This window comes from Oncorhynchus gorbuscha, linkage group LG11 (genome assembly GCF_021184085.1).
Source record: "Oncorhynchus gorbuscha isolate QuinsamMale2020 ecotype Even-year linkage group LG11, OgorEven_v1.0, whole genome shotgun sequence".
NCBI classification, from domain to species: domain Eukaryota; kingdom Metazoa; phylum Chordata; class Actinopteri; order Salmoniformes; family Salmonidae; genus Oncorhynchus; species Oncorhynchus gorbuscha.
Window position 1 is genome coordinate 55,511,785 of NC_060183.1, and position 27,857 is coordinate 55,539,641.

General features: G+C 42.3%; 1 protein-coding gene and 1 long non-coding RNA gene across 4 annotated transcripts; one reads left to right on the forward strand and one right to left on the reverse strand.

Moving 5' to 3' along the window:
• Positions 1–92: 92 nt before the first annotated feature.
• Positions 93–24,132, forward strand: LOC124048958 (cip1-interacting zinc finger protein-like). 2 transcript variants are annotated; one of them, XM_046370182.1, is made up of 15 exons: positions 93–204; positions 575–867; positions 7,609–7,730; positions 8,532–8,713; positions 9,002–9,122; positions 9,372–9,462; positions 13,536–13,627; positions 15,003–15,082; positions 15,221–15,424; positions 15,642–15,787; positions 17,291–17,498; positions 17,820–17,984; positions 19,918–19,999; positions 20,197–20,318; positions 20,455–24,132. In XM_046370182.1, the coding sequence occupies exons 2-15, from the start codon at positions 674–676 to the stop codon at positions 21,145–21,147; spliced, it is 2,502 nt and encodes an 833-aa protein (XP_046226138.1). In that variant the 5' UTR covers positions 93–204; positions 575–673; the 3' UTR covers positions 21,148–24,132. The 2 variants fall into 2 exon arrangements, with proteins under 2 accessions (XP_046226138.1, XP_046226139.1); XM_046370183.1 differs by lacking the exon at positions 15,221–15,424.
• Positions 24,133–24,960: 828 nt separating this feature from the next.
• Positions 24,961–27,449, reverse strand: LOC124048960. 2 transcript variants are annotated; one of them, XR_006841332.1, is made up of 3 exons: positions 27,021–27,449; positions 25,465–26,929; positions 24,961–25,135 (listed from the first exon to the last, which is right to left on the reverse strand). It is a non-coding gene; the product is annotated as an uncharacterized LOC124048960 (long non-coding RNA). The 2 variants fall into 2 exon arrangements; XR_006841333.1 differs by having other exon boundaries at positions 25,465–26,900; positions 27,021–27,448.
• Between the last annotated feature and the right edge of the window lie 408 nt (positions 27,450–27,857).

The window sequence follows — 27,857 nt, forward strand, 5'->3', positions numbered from 1 at the left end:
TGAATTGGTTAAACGACGTCATCTGTACTTCAGCCTCCTAAGTGAAAGAGGGCGACACACGCCTATTAACGACAATCAGAGTGCGCATCCCAGTAAAACACCGGTACCAAGTGCGCAGTCTCAACGGAACAATCGCTGCTAACTTTCAACAGGAGGCAGACCGTCGCTAACTTGCCCTTCTAAAATAATTCATTCCGTTAAAAAGTAGGTAACGTTAATATGATACAAATAATGGTAATACACCGTGTAATTGAAATGTAACTACCATTGATTATTCTGATTAAATGTTATCTCAACTAGCTAAACTGCTTGTTAGCCAAAAAATAACTAGCTAATCCTAGGCCCAATTGCTAGGCTAGCTAGATAGCTAGTTATGTTATCCGGAGAGGGTGGACATTGACTAGTTTTGCTATTGCTGGCTAGCTAATGTTAGCTAGAAACCACATGCTACAAAAAACACATAGCTAGCTATTTCATCCATATGTACTGTATACTAAGTATGAAAACGTTAGCTGCATTAGAGGTTTATTGTGGATCAGATTATTATCAAACGCTTTGTTTTTCCTTGACCAAGATCCTGACCTGACCCGAGAAGGTGTCGTCAACAGGCTTTTCTGCAAACAAGCACGGACACACGCAGTTTAGCATTAAACACCAACAACACAACGCCGGAATGTTTAACCCACACCACCACCATCAGCAGCAGCAGCAGCAACAACAACAACAGCAACAGTTTCACCGTCACCTGCGGCAGCTTCAACAACTGTTCCAGCAGCCCCCTCCACCGCCGCCGCCTGCGCCACCACAACCGCCTCCATCGCACCATGCACCCAGGCATCATCACCATCATCACCACCAAGGAGGACGGTAAGAAATGTGAACTCGAGGTCGTGGATCAGCAGGCCTACTAAGGAAATTGCCACCGCTATCGGAGTGCGCTCCGGGTCGTAAATTAATTAGGAGCGTTTCGTTCTAGGAGCGTTTAGCGCGCACTGGACGTTCTGGCCGGGGAGAATATGGAAGGCCAAGAGATTATAATCATTTTACCCGGAACACGTTTTTTTTGTTTATTCTCATTTTTCACTTGATTTTTTTTCATGTGTCAAATATCATTTTTTTGTACTTGCGATTTTTTTTTCGCCTATTCAGTGTGTGTTTACACGTGTTTTGAACACTTGGTATGGTGTTCATTACACCTGTTCAGTGTGCATTTACAGTTGATGTGTCTCTACAGATGATCAGAACGCTTGTTATTTTATTTTACCTTTATTTTGGGCACATTTTACACGCGTTTCATTACCTGTTCGAAAACAGCTTATTTAGTCGCTAACGTCACATTATTATTCTTTGGTTTATTTTTATGTATTGAAAAAAAGCACGTGTTTTTTTACCATTTCAATTAGCTGTCCATAATTTTTCCTTGTTTGAAGTATCAAGCTAAGTATAAAATCAAAAAGAAGAAAAAAATTTAAGTAATAATTATGACAGGTTCCATCCACCAGATGGGATTGTTTCTACTTTTCCAAACCCCGTTTGTTTGATGAATAAATTAAAGCAATAGTCACTACTTTCCAAACCACAAAGGCTGAATTTAAATGTTTTATAATGTAATTTACTATTGTTAACAATTTGACCCATATTTAGAAACATCTCCCTCCCTCCCCGAGTAAGCGATTCATCACAACGGGCCTAAAGTCAAACTCCCGGAAATTGAGTTGGGAGGGGCTACAACAAAATGTACCCGTTACTACACAGGCATTCAGAACGTGTGCTGTGGCACAATTTCGTGCGTCTGAAGGTACGATATTCAAACATTCTAATCACCTGTAAATGCACACTGAACAGGTGTAATGGATGTGTGTAAAAATGCCCATAACAAGCTTTCAAATCACCTGTAAACACACTGGACAGGTGGGAATAAATCATGTGTACAAAAAATGACATTTGACACTTGAAAAAAAGCATGTGAGAAATTTGAATTACAAGTGTTAAGACGTGTACCAGGTATGATGATTAGAACCTCTTGGCCTTCCAAAGGAGAAGGGTTGATCCGAGCGTTCTTACCTCACAATGGCAGTTAAGCACCCAAGCTAACAGGAAAGGGGTTACCTAGTCAGTTGTACAACTGAATGCCTTTAACTGAAATGTCTTCCGCATTTAACCCAACCCCTCTGAATCAGAGAGTTGCGGTGGGCTGCCTTAATCACCATCCACGTCTTCCTTTCCCGGGAAACAGTGGATTAACTGCCTTGCTTAGGGGCAGAACTACAGATTTTTACCTTGTCAGCTCGGGGATTCAATCCAGCAACCATTCGGTTACTGGCCCAGCACTCTAAACGGCTAACATTGGCTAGCTTGCTAGCTACTTCCAGACACAAATGAAAGAACTTTGACCATTTTACTCACCCTAGCAGAGTTGGTTAGGCTGTTTTCATGTTAATAACTGTGCTTCTGGCAATTTCTTTTTTTTTTGCTGAAGTTTACTCATACCAGTCATATTCAACGGGTGTTGCACGTTCGTAAATTAATCAGTTATTCTGTGCTCTGGTACACTGACGGTACACTACACTAAAATGCCAGGGAGATATGTACTATCTGTAGCTAAGAAAGTAATACTAAGTCTGTTTTGTAGTAAGCTGTTAGTACCCCATGTGTCTCACCCTAATAATTTGGTCACTTTTCCCATCATAATTTTGCCTATTGTTCAATCTTGGTGGTGCACATGTAGCCTGTTTTAGAGAAATGTAGTCATCGATTGTCATAGCTTTAATTGTCTGCCAATGTGCCCCATTTATTTATCCTACGGTTCTGACTTGGTGTTCAGGGAGAATACTGTCAGAACAACCCATGTTCTGAATTCTGTCGCTGTACATTTCAATAGTGCTGGACAAATAGTTAGTGCCTTACATAAGTATTCACCCCCCTTGGCATTTTTCCTATTTTGTTGCATTACAGCCTGTAATTTACCATTTTTTTTAAAACACAAAATAGTCCAAATTGGTGAAATGGAAGGGAAAAAAAGTTGTTTAAAAAATCCCACAAAGAAAACTGAAAAGTGGTGGGTGCATATGTATTTACCCCCTTTGCTATGAAGCTCCTAAATAACATCTGGTGCCACCAATTACCTTCAGAAGTCACATAAGCTAGATTGCACACAGGTGCACTTTATTTAAGTGTCACATGATCTGTCACATGATCTCAGTATATATTCACCTGTTCTGAAAGGCCCCAGAGTCTGCAACACCACTAAGCAAGACGTAATACTAAGCAAGTGGCACAAGGAAGACCAATGAGCTCTCCAAACAGGTCAGGGACAGAGTTGTGGAGAATTACAGATCAGGGTTGGGTTATGAAAAAGATCTGAAAATTTGAACATCCCACAAAGCACCATTATATTTCACCACAACAAACTTGCCAAGAGCGGGCCGCCCAACAAAACTCACGGACCAGGCAAGGAGGGCATTAATCAGAGAGGCAACAAAGAGACCAAAGAACCCCGAAGGAGCTGAAAAGCTCCACAGCGGAGATTGGAGTATCTGTCCATAAGACCACTTTTAGCTATACACTCCACAGAGCTGGGCTTTACAGAAGAGTGGCCAGAAAAAAGCCATTGCTTAAAGAAAAAAATAAGCAAACACGTTTGGAGTTTGCCAAAAGGCATGTGGGAGACTCCCCAAACATATGGAAGAAGGTACTCTGGTCAGATGAGACTAAAATTGAGCTTTTTGGGCTTCAAGGAAAACGCTATGTCTGGTGCAAACTAAACACCTCTCATCACCCTGAGAACACCATCCCCACAGTGAAGCATGGTGGTGGCAGCATCATGCTGTGGGGATGTTCTTCATTGGCAGGCACTGGGAAACTGGTCAGAATTGAAGGAATGATTGATGGCACTAAATACAGGGAAATTCTTGAGGGAAACCTATGTCCCAGTCTCAAATCTCTGGAAGACTGAAAGAGGTTCACCTTCCAGCAGGACAATGATCATAAACATACTGCTAAAGTAGCACACAAGTGGTTTAAGGTGAAACATTTGAATGTCTTGGAATGGCCTAGTCAAAGCCCAGACCTCAATCCCATTGAGAATCTGTAGTATGACTTAAAAATTGCTGTACACCAGTGGAACCCATCCAACTTGAAGAAGCTGCCTTGGATGGGCAAAAGTCCCAGTGGCTAGATGTGCTAAGCTTTATAGAGACATGCCCCAAGATACTTGCAGCTGTAATTGCTGTAAAGGTGGCTCTACAAAGGATTGACTTTTGGGGGGGGTGAAAAGTTATGCACGCTAGTTATGCAAGTATTCTGTTTTTTTTTTGTCTTATTTCTTGTTTCACAATAAAAAATATTTAACATGTTGTGTAAATCAAATGATACAACACCCCCCCCCCCCCAAATACATTTTAATTCCAGGTTGTAAGGCAACAAAATAGAAAAAATGCTAAGGGGGGTGAATACTTTCACAAGCCACTGTATACTGACTACGTCCATCACAGCTCGCTCATTAATGTCTTAGTCAAAATTACGGATCGCCTCCTATCTGTTCGTCGTCCACTTATGCCATAGTTTGTGCATCTCAACTGGAGGTAGAAGCCACAATTCTTTAAGCAAGTCAGCAATATCAGCTATGTTTTTTTTATAAGGCAGGAAATTAGACTGAATGAACTGTTTTGCTGCCAGCGAAGGCTCTGCTGGTAGCCAGGTGTAGCTGTTGTAAGGTGTTGGAACTGCTGTTGAGACTTTGATTTTGGGACAGCTTAATGTGGGTATGGTTTGTCACTGTTATGGTGCAATTAATGTATTGTTTAGTGTTGTTGGCTTTGCTGGCATGCTTCTTTTCAGTTTGCCCCATCAAGGGGTGGCAGGGTAGCCTAGTGGTTAGTGTTGGACTAGTAACCGGAAGGTTACAAGTTCAAACCCCCGAGCTGACAAGGTACAAATCTGTCGTTCTGCCCCTGAACAGGCAGTTAACACACTGTTCCTAGGCCACCATTGAAAATAAGAATTTGTTCTAAACTGACTTGCCTGGTTAAATAAAGGATCAATTTTTAAAAAATGCTAAAATCACCACTACACACCAGGATAACACATTTTAGGTCTGGGGAAGAAACAAAATGGGTGAGGGTGTAATTGCTTTTAATTCAATTGTGCACCTAGCAAGAGACCTTTTGGCTAGTGGGGTTTCTGTACTTTAGGCTCCAATGTAGTGGCAGAGTTTTCAAAAATCATCATGAAATTCTGCCCGGTAGGCCTACTTTGCAGTGAACATTTTTAATAAGGAAGTTTTTTTATCTGCAAAGCCTTTAGGGGTGGCAGGTAGCCTAGTGGTTAGAGCGGTGGACTATTAACTGTAAGGTTGCAAGATCGAATCCCCGTGCTGATAAGGTGGAAATCGGTCGTTCTGCCCCTGAACAAGGCAGCTGACCCACTGTGCCTAGGGGGGTCATTGGAAATAAGAATTTCTTCTTAACTGACATGCCTAGTTAAATAAAGGTTTTTAAAAAATACAAGTATATTCAAACAGCATGATGGCTGAGTTGCGCATCGCAAAGATCCAACTGACTTTGGACCAAATGTTTTCACTGCTTTGCATACCCTTTGTTGCCTTAGTTTAGCATTTACTGGTATTCTCATAAGCTGAAACATCTTTCCAACCCTACCAATGTTGTTCAAATGTGTGAGCTGCTCAATGCGACAACCAGTTAAGCTCTCTTGCGGGAAATGTTGCCTGATGGGTGAAATATATTTGCGATTGTGTAGGCTACTTTGTACATGATTTTTGTATTGTACTACATAATTGATATGGCGTAAACCACATTTATATGCCTACATTTGCATTCAGGCCCAGTAGCCTAAAGGCCTACTTCTAAGCGTAGTCCTTTCTCAACATTGACAGTAGCTCTCCAAACAAGACCATGACTAAATTGACAACTCATAAATGGAATTAAATAAACCAAATCTTGTTTCTCACAAGTGTAGCATAGGTTGTGAGCTCTGCAAACAATGTGTCCACTCTGAAAGGTAAGACTGGAATAATATATTGAATGCGTTATCAGAAGTTACTCTAAATGAACATTGTAGATTAGGAATGAACATAAATGTACTACTGGTTATACATGTAATGGGGATTTGATATACACAAACAATTCACACGATGATGTTATGAAGCAATGACTGAACAAATTGGCGGGAGAGCACGTTCTGGAGAGAGACGTGCATCTTAGCCACACTCCCCTTGGACTGTGTCATCCACGCGGCCTCTGCAATGTATTAGTTTACCGAGATTGGCGCGAGTCAGACCTGTGTCAACTGTACCATGAAAAAATATATATTTGCTATTGCTCTACTAAAACAATCTACCAGTCGACTAATGGGGGTCCGTCTTAGAAGTGAGTATACGCAATGCTCACTGAAAGAAAGAAAACAGGTGTATACCCTCTGCTACACCACTGGTTGCTGATATATCAGGCAGGTGGCGTGATGTTTATCTTGGTTGAATTTTCCAGGGGTGCGTTCAGGTAATGAAACATTTCTCTACGTTCTGTAACGGTTTGTAAGACTGTTTTTGTGTTTCTGGAAAAAATCATGTCTTAGCTAAGTGTGGTGGTTATGGTGTGACCATTTGCAAAAGCCTGTGCAGCACATCCCCCATAATCACAACCTTCTTCAACCCGGGGTTTATTCACTAGGAAACAACTTGAAGCCAAAAGAGGTAAAGAGAACTAAACGGGAGGGACCTACCTGATTGTAATCCAATAGAAACTCATGTGTTTGTTGTAAAATGTTTCCATTGCAAAACATTTTGCTATCGTTTGCTACTGTCTTCGTCTAAATGAATATACCCATGGTCATTCAGAACAGTATAGTTTCTGTGGAATAAACTTTGGAAACTGTTCTGTCCTGCTGAACGCACTCCACATTTAATGTTTAAATAGTATTTGTTATCGAAATGAACGTGGCCAATTGTTTGACTTTGGCTGTATTGTGTGTAAATATACTGAACAAATATAAACGCAACATGTAAAGTGTTGGTCCCATGTTTCATGAGCTGAAATAAAAGATCCCAGAAATGTTCCATATGCACAAAAATCTTATTTCTCTCATTTTGTGCAATGTGTTTACATCCCTGTTAGTGAGCATTTCTCCTTTACCAAGATAATACATCCACCTGACACGTGTGGCATATCAAGAAGCTGATTAAACTGGGGACAAAAGCCCCTCAAATGTGCAGTTTTGTCACTCAACACAATTCTACAGATGTCTCTTAAGGGAGCATGCAATTGGCATGCTGAGTGCAAGAATGTCCACGAGCTGTTGCAAGAGAATTGAAAGTAAATTTCTCTACCATAAGCTGCCACAACATCTTTTTAGAGAATTTGGCGGTATGTCCAACCTGCCTCACAACCGCAAGAGAGGGGGAGGAATCATTCTGATTGGCTGGCCCAGTTGTGTGAAATCCATGTATTAAGGCCTAATGAATTTATTTCAAATGACTGATATCCTTTATATGAACTGACTAAGTAAAATCATTGAAATTGTTGCATGTTTTTAAAAATATTTTAAAGTATATAAATACTGCATAGTAATGCCCATTCCCTCTGTTATGACCAGGGCCATGGCTGTACCAGGCCCTGCTCCTCCACCTCCCCGTGTGGTCAACATGGCCACTCGGGCCTCCATCATGGCCCCCAACCCAATGTTACAAGGGGCTATAATGATGCAGCAGATGCAAGGTGAGCGCATTTCAGAATGTCAGAAAACGACAGATTTAAAAAAAAAAAAAAAAAATGTAATCGGTACTGTAGTACATAATTTTATCTACAGCTGGTGCGTACGTGAAAAGGCTGTCAGTTTCTCTGAACTGTTATCACTTTGACTGTAGAACGCCTTGTAGTTCCGAAAGACCACCTGATAGAAACTCTGGCACTACCCTACTGCTGGAAAAAGTGGTGGGAAAAGTACCCAATAGTCATACTTGAGTTAAAGGAAAGATACCTTAATAGAAAATGACTCAAGTGAAAGTCACCTAGTATAAAATACTACTTGAGTAAGTCTAAAAGTATTTGTTTTTGAATATACTTAAGTATCCATTTTTTTATTAAATTAGTCAAATGTACTTAAGTATCATATTTCTTATATTAAGCAAACCAGACAGCACAATTGTCTTGTTTTTGTATTTACAAACAAAGCATTTGTGTTGAGTGAGTTTGCCACATCAGATGCCAAAGATGTTCTCTTGATAAGTGTGTGTCTTGGACCATTTTCCTGTCCAAATGTAACAAGTACTTTTAGGTGTCAGGGAAAATGTTGGGAGTAAAAAGTGCATTATTTTCTTTCGGAATGTAGTGAAGTAAAAGTTGTCAAAAATATAAATGGTAAAGTACAGATACTTTAAAGTACTACTTATGGTATTTTTACTTAAATACTTTACACCAGTGCTGAAAGTTTTCCCACCAATTATTTTTTTTCTCCTCATGCTCATCTCCACCCACACTTTCTTCCTACCTCTATCTCTCCTGTCTCTGGCACTCCAGGTAGCATGCAGGGCTTTGCAGCGGTGAGTGGGCAGCAGTTCACCCAGTTCTTTGCTGCAGGGGCCCGGTCCTCTCTCATGGGCCCTGTACCCATGGGCATGTCCATCAAGAACCCCCACATGGGCTTCCCTGCCCGACACTACAACCCCCACTCCCGCTACTACAACAACAACAACAATAACGTAATCAAACCTCTATTTAACTATGGATAATTACAAGGCACTGAGCACCCTTGTCTGAGCTTTCTGTTTGACAAGCTAACAGTTTTGTGTTTTACTCAGTTGTTGGCTAAGATTGTTTTGATATACTGTGGGGCAACTATGAGGAGACTTGATGATAATTGCTTATGGAAATTCTGAATTGGTCAATATTATAATCTTTAACATTTGAGTCCTCTATACCTGTTGCTCACGTTGATTGCTGAGAGAGCAGTTGAATTGTTGATCAAATGCCTCACCCTGTTCATGTAGGACTATGGGTCACGGCAGCCGGATCGGAAGAGGGAAAATGAGCAGAGAGCCTTGGGGAGCACATTTAGCCGACCTGCAGCCAGCAGGACAGCAGGGGAAACCAATAATAAGGCTCTGAAAGGTAGGACCGTACCTGAACACTCACTGCTAGCTGGTGTTGCCATCTCATGTTATCATTTGTTAAGGTTTTTATTTGCAGCTAGTGAGATCTCAGAAGCATGAAAACATTTTTTTTGTGTGTGTTTTTTTGGGGGGGGGGGGTGCTTCCTCTTTTCCTATTTCTTCTTCTCTGTTTTTGAGTGGGTGTGAAACCAGTAATTCTGTGGTTGGTACAGTAGCACATGACAGCCCTGTCTCCCTCTTCCTGCAGATGGAGGAGTGGGAGGGCCAGATGGACAGGCACAGCCTTCAGTGCAACCGGAGCCTGAGGAGCCGGCATTGAAGAAGCAGAGGACAGAGGTGTAAGTAGTACTGTTTTGAGTTTGAATAAATGCATTCCTCGTGGGTCTTCGTATTTTATTTCAGCAAGCCATGACACCCACCATCAAATTGCTTTGAAATCGTTTCTGTACTTAGAAACAGGTTAGATTAGCATTCCTACAACAACATTTTGTTGCGATATAATTTGATATCTGAGAAATTAAGCTAATTGATAGTACCACAAGCCACCCGCGGACCCTCCACGCTGGCGATGCATGGGTTAACTCATAACTGGGTTAACTCATATTACTTCATATTACTTCCGGCACAGACTTCCGGCACCGACAGAGATGGCTGCCTCGCTTCGCGTTCCTAGGAAACTGCAGTTTTTTGTTTTTTTACGTGTTATTTCTTACATTGGTACCCCAGGTCATCTTAGGTTTCATTACATACAGTCGAGAAGAACTACTGAATATAAGATCAGCGTCAACTCAACATCAGTACGACCAAGAATATGATTTTCGCGAAGCGGATCCTTTGTTCTGCCTTTCAACTAGGACAACGGAATGGATCCCAGCCGGCGACTCAAAAAAACGACTCCGTAAAAGAGGGAAACGAGGCGGTCTTCTGGTCAGACTCTGGAGACGGGCACACCGTGCACCACTCCCTAGCATTCTTCTCGCCAATGTCCAGTCTCTTGACAACAAGGTTGATGAAATCCGAGCAAGGGTAGCATTCCAGAGGGACATCAGAGAGTGTAACGTTCTTTGCTTCACGGAAACATGGCTCACTGGAGAGACGCTATCGGAGTCGGTGCAGACAGCTGGTTTCCTCCTCGCAAGGCTACAGGCCCAGACGGCATCCCCAGCCGCGCCCTCAGAGCATGCGCAGACCAGCTGGCCGGTGTGTTTACGGACATATTCAATCAATCCCTATACCAGTCTGCTGTTCCCACATGCTTCAAGAGGGCCACCATTGTTCCTGTTCCCAAGAAAGCTAAGGCAACTGAGCTAAACGACTACCGCCCCGTAGCACTCACTTCCGTCATCATGAAGTGCTTTGAGAGACTAGTCAAGGACCATATCACCTCCACCCTACCTGACACCCTAGACCCACTCCAATTTGCTTACCGCCCAAATAGGTCCACAGACGATGCAATCTCAACCACACTGCACACTGCCCTAACCCATCAAGACAAGAGGAATACCTATGTGAGAATGCTGTTCATCGACTACAGCTCGGCATTCAACACCATAGTACCCTCCAAGCTCGTCATCAAGCTCGAGACCCTGGGTCTCAACCCCGCCCTGTGCAACTGGGTACTGGACTTCCTGACGGGCCGCCCCCAGGTGGTGAGGGTAGGTAACAACATCTCCCCTCTGATCCTCAACACTGGGGCCCCACAAAGGTGCGTTCTGAGCCCTCTCCTGTACTCCCTGTTCACCCACGACTGCGTGGCCACGCACGCCTCCAACTCAATCATCAAGTTTGCGGACGACACAACTGTGGTAGGCTTGATTACCAACAAGGACGAGACGGCCTACAGGGAGAAGGTGAGGGCCCTCAGAGTGTGGTGTCAGGAAAATAACCTCACACTCAACATCAACAAAACTAAGGAGATGATTGTGGACTTCAGGAAACAGCAGAGGGAACACCCCCCTATCCACATCGATGGAACAGTAGTGGAGAGGGTAGGAAGCTTTTTAAGTTCCTCGGCATACACATCACAGACAAACTGAATTGGTCCACTCACACAGACAGCATCGTGAAGAAGGCGATGCATCGCCTCTTCAACCTCAGGAGGCTGAAGAAATTCGGCTTGTCACCAAAAGCACTCACAAACTTCTACAGATGCACAATCGAGAGCATCCTGGCGGGCTGTATCACCGCCTGGTACGGCAACTGCTCCGCCCACAACCGCAAGGCTCTCCAGAGGGTAGTGAGGTCTGCACAACGCATCACCGGGGGCAAACTACCTTGCCCTCCAGGACACCTACACCACCCGATGTTACAGGAAGGCCATAAAGATCATCAAGGACAACAACCACCCGAGCCACTGCCTGTTCACCCCGCTATCATCCAGAAGGCGAGGTCAGTACAGGTGCATCAAAGCTGGGACCGAGAGACAAAAACAGCTTCTATCGCAAGGCCATCAGACTGTTAAACAGCCACCACTAACATTGAGTGGCTGCTGCCAACACACTGACTCAACTCCAGCCACTTTAATAATGGGAATGGATGGGAAATGATGTAAAATATATCACTAGCCACTTTAAACAATGCTACCTAATATAATGTTTACATACCCTACATTATTCATCTCATATGTATACGTATATACTGTACTCTATATCATCTACTGCATCCTTATGTAATACATGTATCACTAGCCACTAACTATGCCACTTTGTTTACATACTCATCTCATATGTATATACTGTACTCGATACCATCTACTGTATCTTGCCTATGCTGCTCTGTACCATCACTCATTCATATATCTTTATGTACATATTCTTTATCCCCTTACACTGTGTATAAGACAGTAGTTTTGGAATTGTTATTTAGATTACTTGTTGGTTATTACTGCATTGTCGGAACTAGAAGCACAAGCATTTCGCTACACTCACATTAAAATCTGCTAAACATGTGTATGTGACAAATAAAATTTGATTTGCTTTGAACTGGGCGGATTTCGGGTTATTAGATATTGTGTGGATGAAGGGCATGTAGGTGGTGGGCATGTTGAATAAAGAAAACAATACCTTACATTTATGGATTCATCATTTTTGTGAAATGTATATCTATAGCCTACATTGCTGTTTTAATTTCATTATTTTAGGCTATCTGGTATTTAATGTGTAAGTAAGCCTATAAACTTTAGGGCCTAACTAAATAGCGTGCTAAGTAGCCTACATGCCAATCGCCTAATGCTTTTGGGAACGGGCAGGCACGGTTAACATCGATCCACGGAGGCAAAAAGGACCATGTTAGAGTTGAATTCATTAAAAGAAAAGCTGCAAAATGGAGAGTTTACCATAAAGAGAAGGGAGAGCTAGAAAAGTAATGTTTGGGAAAGATTTGTTGAAGTGGTAAAAGAGGATGATGGCAATTGCCGGCTATGTTGTGACGATTGTGCTACTGTTATTAAATTTTTTAGCAACCCATGCTTTGGTTTTGTTTACCTGGCCATTGTTTCAACTTTTTTTGAGTATGTCGCACAAATCCAATACCTAATATTAGCATTTTCGCACTTCATATCCAAATCATCTATAAGTAGCGTCATTGATTTACACAATCAATTTTGGGGGTACTTTAGGACGATTTTAACATGAAGCAGGAAAATTCTAATATAGGTACCATTGACTTGCTTTGGATTTGTGCCACAAATGCTAAAAAATAAAAATATATGTATTTGAAACAGTGGCAAACAACCAAAGCATTGTTTTCCATCATACCTTGTCAATAGACTGCTTACAGGTAAGGGAAATCATGTAATTTGGGTGAACAATCCCTTTAACATTACGGGAATCTAAAACATTTTTAATTCACTTAATAGCAGGAACAGCACCATTTAGTGGTCAGAACCTGGTAATACCAGAATGTAGGTTGGGACAGAAACCTAACAACTTAAATGAATCATTTCTCTGAACGAATACATTGCATAGGATGAAGAAACCATACTCCACGCTGCAGCATCATACTAAGTGTCAAACATAAACTGATACTGTACACTCGTTGTTGAGTGTGGGGGTCCGTTGGTGGCTTTTGACAATTGTTTTTGTGATTACTAGATTTATTCGAATCTGAGGTTAGGTACTATTTTTAGTGATTATATGAATCCTAAAAATGAAAATGGCCAATTTGGGTGCAATTAATTTCTCAGATATGAAGATATATTTCAACAAAGTAATGTTGTAGGAATGCTAGTCTTACCTGTTTCTAACTACAGAAACTATTTCACAACAATCTGAGCTGGTGGGTGTCAAGCCTCTTTCTTGTTTTGCTTATGTATATCTTCAGATTAGAATATCTATATGCTGTGATGAGTCCTTGGAGGGTAGCAGCTAGTAGTGACATGTATCCTTTATTTCTCTGTCCTTCTCTGTCCCAGGTTAGAGGAGACTGTGGTGCAGCCTCCTGAGACAGGCGGGGTCTTGAGTGCAGCAGAGTATCAAAGCCCACCGGTTGACTGCCAGCCTGGAGGTTTGTGTTCTCATACACTACATGACCAAAAGTAAACTCAGCAAAAAAAAAAAAAAAACGTCCTCACTGTGAACTGCGTTTTATTTTCAGCAAACTTATCATGTGTAAATATTTGTATGAACATAACGAGATTCAATAACTGAGAGAAACTGAACAAGTTCCACAGACATGTGAGTAATAGAAACGGAATAATGTGTCCCTGAACAAAGGGGGGGGGGTCAAAATCAAAGGTAACAGTCCGTATCTGCTGTGGCCACCAGCTGCATTAGGTACTGCAGTACATCGCCTTCTCATGGACTGCACCAGATTTGCCCGTTCTTGCTGTGAGATGTTACCCCACTCTTCCACCAAGGCACCTGCAAGTTCCCGTACATTTCTGGGGGGGAATGGCCCTAGCCCTCTCCCTCCGATCCAACAGGTCCCAGACGTGCTCAATGGTATTAAGATCCGGGCTCTTCGCTGGCCATGGCAGAACACTGATATTCCTGTCTTGCAGTAAATTATGCACAGAACGAGCAGTATGGCTGGTGGCATTGTCAGGATGAGCCTACAGGAAGGGTACCACGTGAGGGAGGAGGATGTCTTCCCTGTAACGCACAGTGTTGAGATTGCCTGTAATGACGACAAGCTCAGTCCGATGATGCTGTGACACATCGCCCCAGACCATAACGGACCATCCACCTCCAAATCGATCCCGCTCCAGAGTACAGGAGTCAGTGTAACGCTCATTTCTTCGACGATAAACGCGAATCCGACCATCACCACTGAGACAAAACAGCGACTCGTCAGCGACGGTGGGTTTTTGCCCATAGGCAATGTTGTTGCCGGTGATGTCTGGTGAGGACCTGCCTTACAACAGGCCTACAAGCCCCCAGTCCAGCGCCTCTCAGCCTATCTGAGCACTGATGGAGGGATTGTGCATTACTGGTGTAACTTGTGCATTTGATATTGCAGAGCCTGGACTCGAACCAGGATCTAGTGGCACAGCTAGCACTGCGATGCAATGCCTTAAGCCACTTGGGAGGCCTCGAACAGACAATCACTTCGGCACTTGGTGGTTCTGTGAGCTTGTGTGGCCTACTACTTCACGGTTGAGCCGGTGTTGCTGCTAGACGTTTCCACCTCACAATGACAGCACTTACAGTTGACCGGGGCAGCTCCAGCAGGGTAGACATTTGACTTGTTGGGAAGGTGGCATCCTATGACGTTGCCATGTTGAAAGTCAATGAGCTTTTTCATACGGGCCTCTTACTCCCACAGAGCTACAGCCATATCTACAGAACACCATAGATCGGTATATCTCTGTGGCTTAAGCACTGGCCTTTCACCTTTTGGCTTGGTATGACTAGTTCTCACCTGTTCTTTCCAATAACAGACTGTGTCGTTCTGGAGGAGGGTGGGAGCATAGCTGAACCAGTGACTGCAGAGGCAATGGAGGAGAGCAGAGCAGCCGAGGTGAGTTTTATTTGTTACAGAGGGCTTTACTGAAGCCTAAACCGTGATTGTAATGCTAGTCCAGATGAGTAGCGGGGCACTGATTTTTGCTCACAGAAAGTGAGATGACCTGATCTGAGGGTACTTGTGTATGAGCAGGTTCAGAGTGGAGTGTCCGCCATGCCAGCCTCTGAGCAGCTGAGTGGTGAGAGCCAGGCATTCACTCCAGGCCTGGAGGACATGGCAGAGGGCAAGTCTGCCCCAGGGGCATTGGAAAGGGGGCAGGAAGAGGGCAAGGAGGGGGGTGATGCTGCCAACAAGTTCTATTGCTACATCTGCACTCTGGCCTGTCACAACCAGCAGGTAGAGTACCCCCTGAGGGTGTAGAGTGGAATGTTTGCGTTTGAATGGTCCAAGGCAAGCACTCAGCTTGACCCTTCAGCGACCCTGTTAGTCAAGTTCATTAGCTGCCACATGGTTGAGCTGTCAGCCCGAGGCTAGTGAGACAGGAATCCCTCTGTGTCATATCTCTGTGTCCCTCTCTTCACATCTTGCTGTATCCCTCTCTCTTCCTCATTAGGACTTCCAGAGCCACATGAACGGCCTGGTCCACCAGCAGAGGATGATGGAGATCCAACACATGTCCAGCGCCTGTCTGGTCACCCTGATGCCCCGCGTCCAGGATTCGCTGCAGGGAGGCTGCGGAGACAGCTCCACCAAGGACGGGTCAGTACTAGTGCATGTTGGTGACAGGTAAATGGGATTTAAGTAAGACCCAATAGTTAGGCGATAGATACCGAATTAAACAACTGACTGAAACAGCAAGGGCCTAAAATTGTCCAATAAGAAACACTTGTTTTCCGTTGAAAAAAGTTTTGCTATAGTTTGTCTTTGTGAATATAACCCAGATGGCCGTCAAATCACATTTTATTGGTCACATACACATGGTTAGCAGATGTTATTGCGAGTGAAGTGAAATGCTTGTGCTTCTAGTTCTGGCAGTGCAGCGATATCAATCTAGAATAACTGTCTTCAAAGTAATGACTTGGGAAGTCGGGTTTGAAATTAAAGCTTCTTTTAGTAATACTACTTGTTCACGTTGCATTTAACAACTTTTAGATTCTACAAAACAATAAAATAAAGTTGCTAGTGAAAGTCAGGATAATCAGTTGTACATAACTGGGCGTTCGCTCTCTATTTCCTGGCGCAAGGCATTCTGGAACTTGCAGTCAATAGCGTAATCCAATACAACAGAAATATGTGTGTAGTTCTCTCAATCGCCAACACACAAATTCTAATACAATTACATGTGTAAATAACTAAAGAAAATATATTTTAGATACAGCTCAATACATTAACTCTGTAACCCATTCAAGTTTCAACAATCAACAAGTAATATAACAATTCCACAACTACCTAATACACACATCAAAGGGATGAAATAAGAATATATACATAAATATATGGATGAGCAATGACAGAGCGGCATAGGCAAGATGCAGTAGATGGTATAGAATACGGTATGAGTAATGCAAGATATGTAAACATTTAAAGTGGCATTATTAAAGTGACTAGTGATCCATTTATTAAAGTGGCCAATGATTTGAGTCTGTACATTGGTAGCAGTGTTAGTGATGGCTGTTTAACAGTCTGATGGCCTTGAGATAGAAGCTGTTTTTCAGTCTCTCGGTCCCAGCTTTGATGCACCTGTACTGACCTCGCCTTCTGGATGATAGCGGGGTGAACAGACAGTGGCTCGGGTGGTTGATGTCCTTGATCTTTTTGACCTTCCTGTGGCATCAGGTGTTGTCGGTGTCCTGGAGGGCAGGTAGTTTGCCCCCGGTGATGCATTGTGCACCCCCCTCTGGAGAGCCCTGCGGTTGTGGGCGGTGTAGTTGCCGTACCAGGCGGGGATGCAACCCGACAGGATGCTCTCAATTGTGCATCTGTAAAAGTTTGTGAGGGTTTTAGGTGACAAGACAAATTTCATCAGCCTCCTGAGGTTGAAGAGGCGCTGTTGCGTCTTCTTCACCACACTGATTCCACACACCACACCACACTGATTCAGCCCGACAGGATGCTCTCAATTGTGCAAAAAGTTTTAGGTGACAAGCCACATTTTTTTTTAGCCTCCTGAGGTTGACGTGGGTGGATCGTTTCAGTTTGTCTGTGATGTGTACGCAGAGGAACTTAACTTTCCACTCATGTAGCTGCGTGTGTGTAACACAGAGAGAAGAAACCCGGCCCACAGCTTTGGTGTGCTACCTGCAAAATCCACTACACCAGTACAGTCTTGGTGCACCGCAGGACCAGGGAGCACAAGCTGGCCAGCCGCACCTCCAATCCTTCCTGTACCGTCTGCAAGAGGCACTTCAGGAGCCCACTCCTGTTCCTGGAGCACATGCAGTCCCAGGGGCACAAGCAGAGAGTTGACGAGGTGTGTGTGTGTGTGTGTGTGTGTGTGTGTGTGTGTGTGTGTGTGTGTGTGTGTGTGTGTGTGTGTGTGTGTGTGTGTGTGTGTGTGTGTGTGTGTGTACTCTGCCTCGGCAGCTTGGAAATCCAATAAATGTATTACATTTTTGGAGTCCCTAGTGGCCCCTTATTTCCTACGTACAGTATGCACTACTTTTGACCAGAGCCCTATGGTCCCTAGTCGAAAGTAGTGCACTAAATAGGGAATAATAGGGTGCCACTTGGGCCCTAACCCTTGTCAAACCATTCCCTCCTTATTCACTGTTCTGTGCTCCTCTCACTACAGCTTCGGGAGGAGGGGGGGCCAAAGGCCTTGGCTGAACTGGTTGCCATGGATGCACAAGGCTGCTTTGTAGACGATGGAGACGAGGAGGAGGAGGAGGCTTGTGAGGAGGAAGAGGGGGACGAAGAGGAAATGGAAGATGGCGGCGAAGGCAGCTCCCATGGGAAGGTTAGGCATATGCGTGTACACGCCTTTTCACACATGGGGATGGGCATTGGATAAAAAATAAACTTTCTTTTTTTTTACTGTTATAGTACTCACATTATTTTTTGGAATGGAAAATATATACACTACAGTTCAAAAGTTTGCGGTCGCTTAGAAATATATATATATATAATATATATATATATATATATATATATATATATATATACATACATACATATACATACATACATACATACATACATACATACATACATACATACATACATACATACATACATACATACATACATACATACATACATACATACATACATACATACATACATACATATATATACATACACTTATATATACATATACATACATATATATATATATACATATACATACATAAATATATATATATACATATATTTATATACATATATATATTGGTATTCGTATGGGACAGTCATAACAATATACAAAACTATTATATATATACATATATATATATAGAATATATATATAGAAATGAAATGATTTTTTAAATGGAATATCTAGAGGTGTACAGAGGCCCATTATCAGCAACCATCACTCCTGTGTTCCAATGGCACGTTGTTAGCTAATCCAAGTTTATCATTTTTAAAAGGCTAATTGACCATTAGAAAACCATTTTGCAATTATGTTAGCACAGCTGAAAACTTGTGCTAATTAAAGAAGCAATAAAACTGGCCTTATTTAGACTAGTTGAGTATCTGGAGCATCAGCATTTGTGGGTTGGATTACAGGCTCAAAATGTCCAGAAATAAAGCACTTTCTTCTGAAATTCGTCAGTTCATGTGAGATTCATTCAAATTCATATGAGAAATTGCCAAAAACAACTAAAGATCTCGTACTACTCCCTTCATAGACCAGAGCAAACTGGCTCTAATCAGAGTGGGAGGCCCCGGTGTGCAAGAGAACAAGTACATTAGTGTCTTGTTTGAGAAACAAACGCCTCCCAAGTCCTCAACTGGCAGCTTCATTAAATAGTACCTGCAAAATGGACACAAAATGTATTTTTCTTTAAAAACCAAGGACATTTCTAAGTGACTCCAAACTTTTGAACGGTAGTGTATATTTTTTTTAGAACATAAGGTCCCACGCTGGGATAAATTTGTGCATTTATCTGTATCCCAACAGTGCACAACAATGCCTAATTTATCGTAACCATTACAGATAGAAAATCCCAATTGCTAAATTGCCTTGTATATTCAGTCAAGAAAACAACTACTGCGATTTAAGATTCAGTGCTCAGTTTGGTGTGTTGAATTTTCATTTCTGGTTTACGAACCAAAATCTGTCTTTTCGATATTGCCCTACCGACATGTGACAGTTTATTATGCCGGTTCTTTGGAATTAAAAAAACAATCCACATTGAACAGTGCAAGGGGATGAATTACAGTCACTGCATCTGTTTGGTGAGTAGGCCTAGGCTAAATGAAGCCGATGACAATATGCTCTTTGAAAAAAAGAAACTTTTTTTTTTTTGCATATTACCATTGTGGAACCTGTATGTTTAGGGGGTTTATATCCTAGACTAATTAATTGTAAATATATATATATATAGCAGGACGGAACACAAGTGAGACATGGAGGGGAAAGGGAATTCTGTTTCTTTTTTGATGTGCCCTGCAAATGCACATGTACAAATGGAACACTAGTCTTCAAGACAACACTTTTCTTTTTACAGTATTTGAAAACCATGATCTCTGGTTAGAGTTTTGATGTCTGTTTACCTAGTCACACCACGTCTCTTTTCCAGCTCTTGCTCTTTCTCCCATGCGCACATTCACTTTTTCCCCAGCTTCAATATTGGAGAAACGTTGGGAGACATATTATCTTCCTGAAACGTCTGTATGTCGTTGTTTGTAATGGATCTATTTGGTAATGTGTGTATTTGGTGTGGCAGGACGTCTGGCCAACCCAGATGGAGGTGGCGCTACTAGAGGATGTAGATGAAGAGGAGGAGTTTGACCCTGACACAGTGTACGGTGAGTGACACACCATACACGAGGACACGCACTGTCTGAGTCATTACACAAGACTCACTGACTTGCCATAGTCAAATGAAAGCCATTCAGAATCAGTCATTAGTACATGTTATATATTTAGCTATATATTGCACATTATGATTTTGTCATGTGTGATTCTGTTGTCATTGACTTACCTCTCTCTGCCTGTCTCCCAGGTTCTAGCTTTGTGGTTCCTGTGGCTGGGTTCCTCTGTAGACTCTGCCAGCAGTTCTACCATTTTGAGTCCTCAGCCCGCCACTTGCACTGCAAGTCACTCAAACACTTTGAGAACCTCAAGGTTGGTTGTATAATCACATTTCTTGTGTATGGTTGTGTATGAATTAAGACACCAAACATCAAATGAACAGGTTTGCCTGTCTGTTGTAGTCATCTCCTTTATTTCCTGTGTGTTTTTTGCCTTCTCTCCCCTACAGAAGTACAGGGCCTTACGTAGCCAGAAGGATGGGACAGTGGAACCTACTCCCATAGACGGTATGGACGGCGATTCAGAGGGTGATAGTAACCACACTGTCTCAGATTCAAACAGCCTGCCTTCAGAGCTCCTCAGCAGCCCTGCCTTACTGCAGCCCACCATCTCCATCACCAGACTGAGGCCCTCCAGACCCTGCCCTGAACCCCAGAACAACACTCCCTCAGCTTCATCCCTGAAGGACCTCACCACCACCAGCAGCTCTGTGGGGACTCCGGCTCAAGCCTCCCCAGAGAAGCAGAGCCCAGTAAACCCTGAGGACAAGGAGGAAGAGCCAACCCCAGAACAAGCACCAGTCACAGAGGAAGAGCCAAGCCCAGAACTAGCGCCAGTCGCAGAGGAGGAGCCAGCGCCAGACGCAGAGGAGGAGCCAGCGCCAGTCGCAGAGGAGGAGCCAGCGCCAGTCGCAGAGGAGGAGCCAGCGCCAGTCGCAGAGGAGGAGCCAGCGCCAGTCGCAGAGGAGGAGCCAGTCATGAGAGAGGCAGAGAAAGAGCCAGTGGCAGTTGAGGAAAAGTCAGCCCCAGTCACAGGAGAAGAAGAAGAGGCAAAGGCAGCTGCTCCAGAAGAGAAGACGGGCAAAGGGAAAGCAAAGGGCCCATCCAAAAGGAAGTCCGGGAGGACAACACGGAGACGTTGAGGAAGAGAAAGCAGGAGAAAGAGAGGGGGAGCGGAAGAAAGAAATAATATCCAGTACAATCGCTACCCTAGGACAGGGTACATTAGTTCAATAGACCTGGCAACTCAAAACCGGTGATCCTCTAACCTATATTTGTAGGTGTTTAGGTGTTTCATTTTTTTAATAACACAACTAGATAGAAATGACTAATGTGCATTCAGTGGAACCTGGCTGAAGAGAATTATGCGGAAACAAATTGTGGATGTGTGTGTTGCTGTCAGTGTGGAAAGGGTCAAATGAAAATGAAGGTCTGTTTTTAGTTTATACATGTCGTTCTAGTTAGCTAAATGTCTAACTCAACACATTGTTGCCAGGTTTAGGAAGGGAGTGGTGTTTTAGTCCAGGAACCGAGTGAATCATTATAGCAGGCGACTTATCTGAAAATATTTGTGATGGGGGTGGGAATTTAAAAAGTAAATGGTACTGTTTGAATGTCGAGTAACTATGAACCTTGATTTGATCCTAGCTTTGTTGAAGTGCTATTGTCCTTGACATTTTTTACACATTCTCTGAACTGTTCTGGAGATTTCTTTGGATGTTAGCAGGTGAGGGGATTGGTTAGAGGGGGGGGTTTGAAGGGGGAAAGTCTTACCTGCTTGGTCTATTTAGCTCAGATACACCCTGAGCTGCTGATTTCCCCTCACTATACTGCTAAATACATTTTGAATTGACTTATTTAGCTCTTTAACCCCTTGATTGCTGAAACTGCCTACATCCCACTGGTTTCGCTCCCAATTTGCATCTGAACCTCCATAAGGCTGTGCGATAAGCTCATGGTTTTGACAAGACTAAATTATAGATTGACAGGGATAAATTATAGATGTTCCTGCAATGTTAGGAAGCAGAGCATGATTTTAGTGTGCTTTGAATATGGCTGTTCTTAACTCGATGTTCTATTATAACAGTTGACAACTCCTGAGAACTTGACAACTCCTGAGACCATAAAACGATCATTTTAGATGTGGCTGGAATAGGGAGAACACATTGGCCTAGTATAGAGCCTCTTTGCCAGAGTTTGTTCTCAAGAGACAACCAGTTTTATGTGAAGTTCAGTGCGCACTCTTTTTCCCCCTCACAGTTGGAGGCATTAGGCCTACCTATTGCCAGCTAATACAATGAGGGATTTCCAAACCCTGTCACCCCATTTTAATGTTAATATTTTAAAAATTCCTGAACTGAAAGCAATGTTGCATTAACAAGCTTACGCATCACAAACATGACATTGTAAAAGAGTTGTAGTTTTGTGCTGGTTTTCCATCCTTTTTTAAAAACATTGAGTTGGTTCTTTTTTTTCTCACACACCTTGTACACTGGACTAGTAAGAGTTACTTTTTTTGTTTAAGTGTCTGTACAAGTGACATTGCATGACAGTTGTAACTGTTCACATTGGTAACATTAATATCAAGGTTATCAACAATATTGAAGTGGTATGGATGGACTTGGAGTTTTTCATAACAATGAGACCTGACTTGGAGAAACAAAGGCTGCGTTTAGTCAGGCAGCCCAATACTGATCTTTTTTCACTAAGGCCGTGTCCACTATTGAAAATCGCATGCAAATTCTGTTATGAGAATATGAAGATGCATTGAAACGACAGGTCTTGATGAACAAAAGTCTCTTTGTGGTTGGAATTGTTTAGATCTGGCTGACTGCCTCAGGTGCTGGTCAGACTCATTGTGTGGATTTCTGTCTTTTTGCAATCAGGTTACCAAAAGTGAATACAGTGGGTAATGTCACAGCGCTCCACCCACAAATCTCCAGAAAATGTATGTTTTGGCAGCAAGAGACACCTTTTTTCATTAAATGTTGATTAACTGGACGAAATGCGTTCCTTAGTGTGAGGAGTGTGTTTGCTGGCTTCATAAATGTTAGCCACCAGCTTATTTGGAAAAACTATTTTTTTTGTTTGGAGTTATAACCTGTTTGCAATCCCTTTTAGCTTTGCTTGCTAACTAGCTACTGCCATCAAGTTGTCAGATTGAGCCTGTTCCAGCGTTTGAAGAAAAAGGGAATCCTGTGACACAATGGGAACGTGTTTGGAATTCCATGATCAGAATACAAACGTCGCATGAACTGTCAAGTCTAGACACGGCCTAATTGGTCTTTAAACCAATCAGCTCTGAAAAATATCTGATGTGGGAAAAAATCTGTGGTTAGTCACAATACCAATTTAGTGGGGTGGGGGAATCAGAATTGGATGTTCAAACGTGTGTAGCAGTCTAAAAGTTTCAGAAGCTGAGAACCAGCAGTTCTGATTTTGAAGTACACCAACAGAAGAAATTGAATGATTCACCAGATTGTGATCTATTTAATTGATGAGACGTGGAAACCATTTGTCACTGGCCTCTTGGTGAGAGGAGACCTGAATATAGGAGAATTGTTCAGAAGTTATAGACAGAACTACATAAGACCGAATCAAGTAATGTAGCACTCCAGTTAAGAGTCCCCAATCACAGCCACTGTATTTTTATTTCAAGGAACATGTAAGGAATAAGTCTCTCCCAGATGATACTGATGCTTTCAGTGAATGGGCAGTTGTTATTAGTTCACTTGTACAGCAGAAGAGCAGATGCATAGACTGTTTACACAGCCAGCCCAATTTTAAGATTTTTTTTTCTGAGATGTTCTTAGTCAAAATACCAATTAGATCAATTGGGCTAACTGTGTAAACAAACCCATATTGGCTTTGATGAAAGCAAGCTCATTTGTCTTGTCTCTGGTTTGTGTCCCACTGAAATATTATACAGGACCAGAGCATGACAGAAAGGGTCATTTATGTGACATTTCAAACAGCTGTATGTTTCTTAATGTATTTTTATTCTACAAATGACAAACCGATGAACAAGAGTGTTTTCTAGCAGCTGGAAGTTTCATGTATTTTTGGGATGTTTTCTGTATTGGGGTCATTTTAATTTATAATAAAATTTGACAATTGCCTCACTGTGATTATTGAATATCGCATTGTTTTAAAGAGCTAGTTCTTGACGTTAGTGATTCAAGATGTCACACTCAGATAATTAACAGTAACACATTCAATATACTGTTTTTAAATCTGACAAGGAAAAACTGAAACAAACACATTAATCTCTTGCATGTCACAAAAATATTGACCAATCAAAGCTCACATGATTTGTAGTATTACCCCATAGAGGTTAACTTAGCTGCTTACCTACCACCAGTGTGTTCATTACATCTTACAACAGAAACTGTTTACCATCTTAGAGCCAAACATAGCAAATGAAACAGGAAGGGACCTACCTGAATTTGTGCAATAGAAACTTGTTTTCGTTGCAAAATGTTTTGGAACAAACCAATTCAGCAAAATAAATACACCCCAGTAATGACATGAATCAGTGTATTCTGCATGCTTTACACCCCACACCAAGCACATGGATAAATAAGTACTAATCATGGGGGAAATTGAGGACTATACGGATAGCTAAGCTGAAACATTAGTATACATAGTAAGTGGTGATGGTGGCATAAACTAGTCACTTCAACACAGAATGTACTCCGCTTTTGGCTCTTAACTAAGCAGGAACCATCTTAAAAGTTCAACAGCTGTGTATCGATTAAAACTATATAGTTTAGTGGAGGGTTCATAAGTGCTACATGAAAGGGACAGAAAATCCTATCACTCTTAAGTGTTACCACATGAACACTTGAGAAAAGGAAAGATGCTCATATTGGTAGGTGGAATGTTGTTTTGCGTAACATTGAGTAGTCCAGCTTTTTCCTCGTCGCCCTTCTCCCCTCCAGAGGCTGGAGAATCCTTGTCCGGGGACTGTTGATCCTCTCCTGGGGGCGTAGCGCTGCACAGCTGAACTCTGAACTCCTGCCAGTTAGATTCCAACAGTTCATGTAGTTGGTCATTCAGTGAGTCGTTGCGTTCCTCCAGGTCATCCAGGCAGGAGGTGATCTGATCCAGCAGTGTTGATGGCTACATACTCTGCCAAAAGACAAATACATTGGCTTATGTACACAGCTGTGAATGACAACACACACAGTTTTGTTTTATTATCCTTGTGGGGACCAAAATATTTATTCCCTTTCTAAATCCTATGTTCCTTAACCCTTAACCTAAAATAGCATTTTTCCTCATGGGGACCGGCTAAATGTACCCACTTGTCAGAATGTTCCTTGTTTTACTATCCATGTGAGGACTTCTGGTACCCACAAGAATAGTTAAACAAACAAAAAAAACGCACACTGTATCTCTTAAATCACAGCTGCAGAGATGATGCTTCCACGATGACATCTGAAACATACCAGTATTACCTGAATTCATCTTCATTGTCGGTGATGCCATCATCAGTTGAGATGTTAGGATCTCCATTTGGTCCAGACATATTAGTTCACTTGTACTGGCCTCTTCTTCTGAGGTTTAACAGCGGTTGACATCCAATTTGTTTCATTACCGCCACCTACTAGACTGGAGTACAACTCCATTATACTTTGCTTGAAAAATACAAATGTACTAAATAAATACCCAACCATCTAACACTACACTCACTAATGTCAAAATGATATAAAATTTAATGAACACCACCCTACTCCACTAATTAAATGTATTTACTCCTACCTCATGCCATCACCCTGAAAGGATGGGACGTAACCACTTAACACACCCTGTAACTCTTCTGATGTCAAGTCTAGCACACCCAAATACCTCTCTGTAGCTGCCACCACAACCTCAATTTTCCCGAGACTTCCGATCCATCCCTTCAGTACAATGTGACAACTAATGCACTACTCTAACCCTGGAAACCTCAACCTACCTCTCTCGCAAGGGACATTTCTGATCCCCAGCTCCATGGGCACACCAACAATTAACACATTCCGCTACTATCCCCCATACTACACATTCCTTTGTCTTATGCCCTGCACATTTCTCACACCTTGGACCCTCCCTCCTACACGCTGCTGCCACATACCCATAAGCTTGACACCTGTAACATCGTAATGTATTCGGCACATCGCTCGTACAGGATTACTTATATATCCAAACTTTATCGGGCAAAGACTAAACTTCAAAAAAACAGACAATGACTTCCGTTTCCCCACCCTGTTTGCGTCGCATCAAACGACGATCATCACATACAACGGGAATCTTTCCCCCCAACTTGTCGACTTTTATATTTACTGCTACCCCTGTTATCGCTCCTTTCATTTGTGCTCTTTTCTTGAGAACGAAACAATTAATTTTTCTTGCCCTCGTTAGTTTTACTCCAAGCGTATTCTCCCTCTGCCTCACAAAAACACAAACAGTTATCACTAGACCAATTCTAGTTACCATCACGCAACTCTTTTTTCACCCACCGTGAAACCACAAATGGATCAGCAAAAAGGGAAGAGTACGATTTTTTCCATAAAATTCACTCCTACTGTCACTCTTCTTTATCCTGATCCTTGGTGCATACCTCGGTATACAATAACTTCACCGAACCTACCACATAGGATACTTCACACTTATTCACTTCCATTTCTCCTCCTGTCTTCAGCTCCCTCTGCTTACACTTTCTACCATTCTTATTTAACAAACCATCTCCCCTTTCCCATCATTTTTATCCGACACAAGCCCTCTCTTTTTCCCTCCATTCCTACTCCGTTTTCCAAGTATACGTCTCCTTGTGATAATACTGCTGCCCCACTCCTGACACCCATCTTGTTCTTGCTTTCTCTAGGGACTCCATTTCCGCCGAGCGCTCTTCTCCCTATTGTTGTTTACGTAGAATTAGCTACACTGAAATGAATTAAGAGACAAAATGCGTTAGCTGGCACTGCAGCCCATGTAGCTAACGTTAGTAACTTAACACAGATAAATGTTTACTTACATTACTATGTTCATCACCAGTGCACTTCACATATAGTAGGGATTTCTAATATAATATTCTACTGGAAAACAAAAACCTAAAAAGGACTACATCATAATGCACAAATTGGATTTAGCTGGACTGCTAGCTAACAACCGCAGCCTGTCACTTAGTGTCAGATGACTGATGATAACAACACAGAGAAACGAGCTCCCCGACATGACCCAATGTTCAAACATGGCTTTACAAATACTTCAAGAGATCTATATCTACAATATAGTTGGCCTTGCAATTATGAGTTAGAAACTGTATATCAGACTGGAACGATAGAATCAAATCAGGCCGTTTTGTGGTCAGTTTCGTGTAGTTTATTTTGTGATTTTATATTATCTTTGGCATATCCCCTCTGATATCATTAATTTCAACGTAAATGTTTAACTTTTCATTATTTAATTTAGTAAATCTTAATGTCCAATTTATATTGGTATTTATACATTACAAACAGTTGTTGTCTTTATTTTGTCTTGAGCACCTAGCAAAGACATTATGAAGATAAGCCGAAACTGGTTCTCCCCGAATCATCCAACTAAACTCATGCGTAGAAACACGTCATGGGGGCTAACGGTCGTCTCACGCCAAACTGCGCATGTGCAGACCGTCACTCCTCCGATATAAAGTTGTTTTCGAAGAAAATTCAAACGTGTCAGTTTGTCACTTTTACGAGGTTGGAGTAATAACATGTTCAATTACTTAAGACATTGGCTCAAATTTAGGTTGTGCCTTTGGATTTCGAGAAAATCAACAACTAAGGAAGATTTTTTCAACTTATCTCATTGACTTATCAAACCCCGGGTTGGT

What these genes read in the sequence shown, in the direction of transcription:
- LOC124048958 (XM_046370182.1), top strand. Translation starts at nt 674, where the DNA reads ATGTTTAACCCACACCACCACCATCAGCAGCAGCAGCAGCAACAACAA. An exon ending in TGGCCTGTCACAACCAGCAG is followed by an intron (nt 15,425 to 15,641) that starts GTAGAGTACCCC and finishes CTTCCTCATTAG; the next exon opens with GACTTCCAGAGCCACATGAA. An exon ending in TGACCCTGACACAGTGTACG is followed by an intron (nt 20,000 to 20,196) that starts GTGAGTGACACA and finishes CCTGTCTCCCAG; the next exon opens with GTTCTAGCTTTGTGGTTCCT.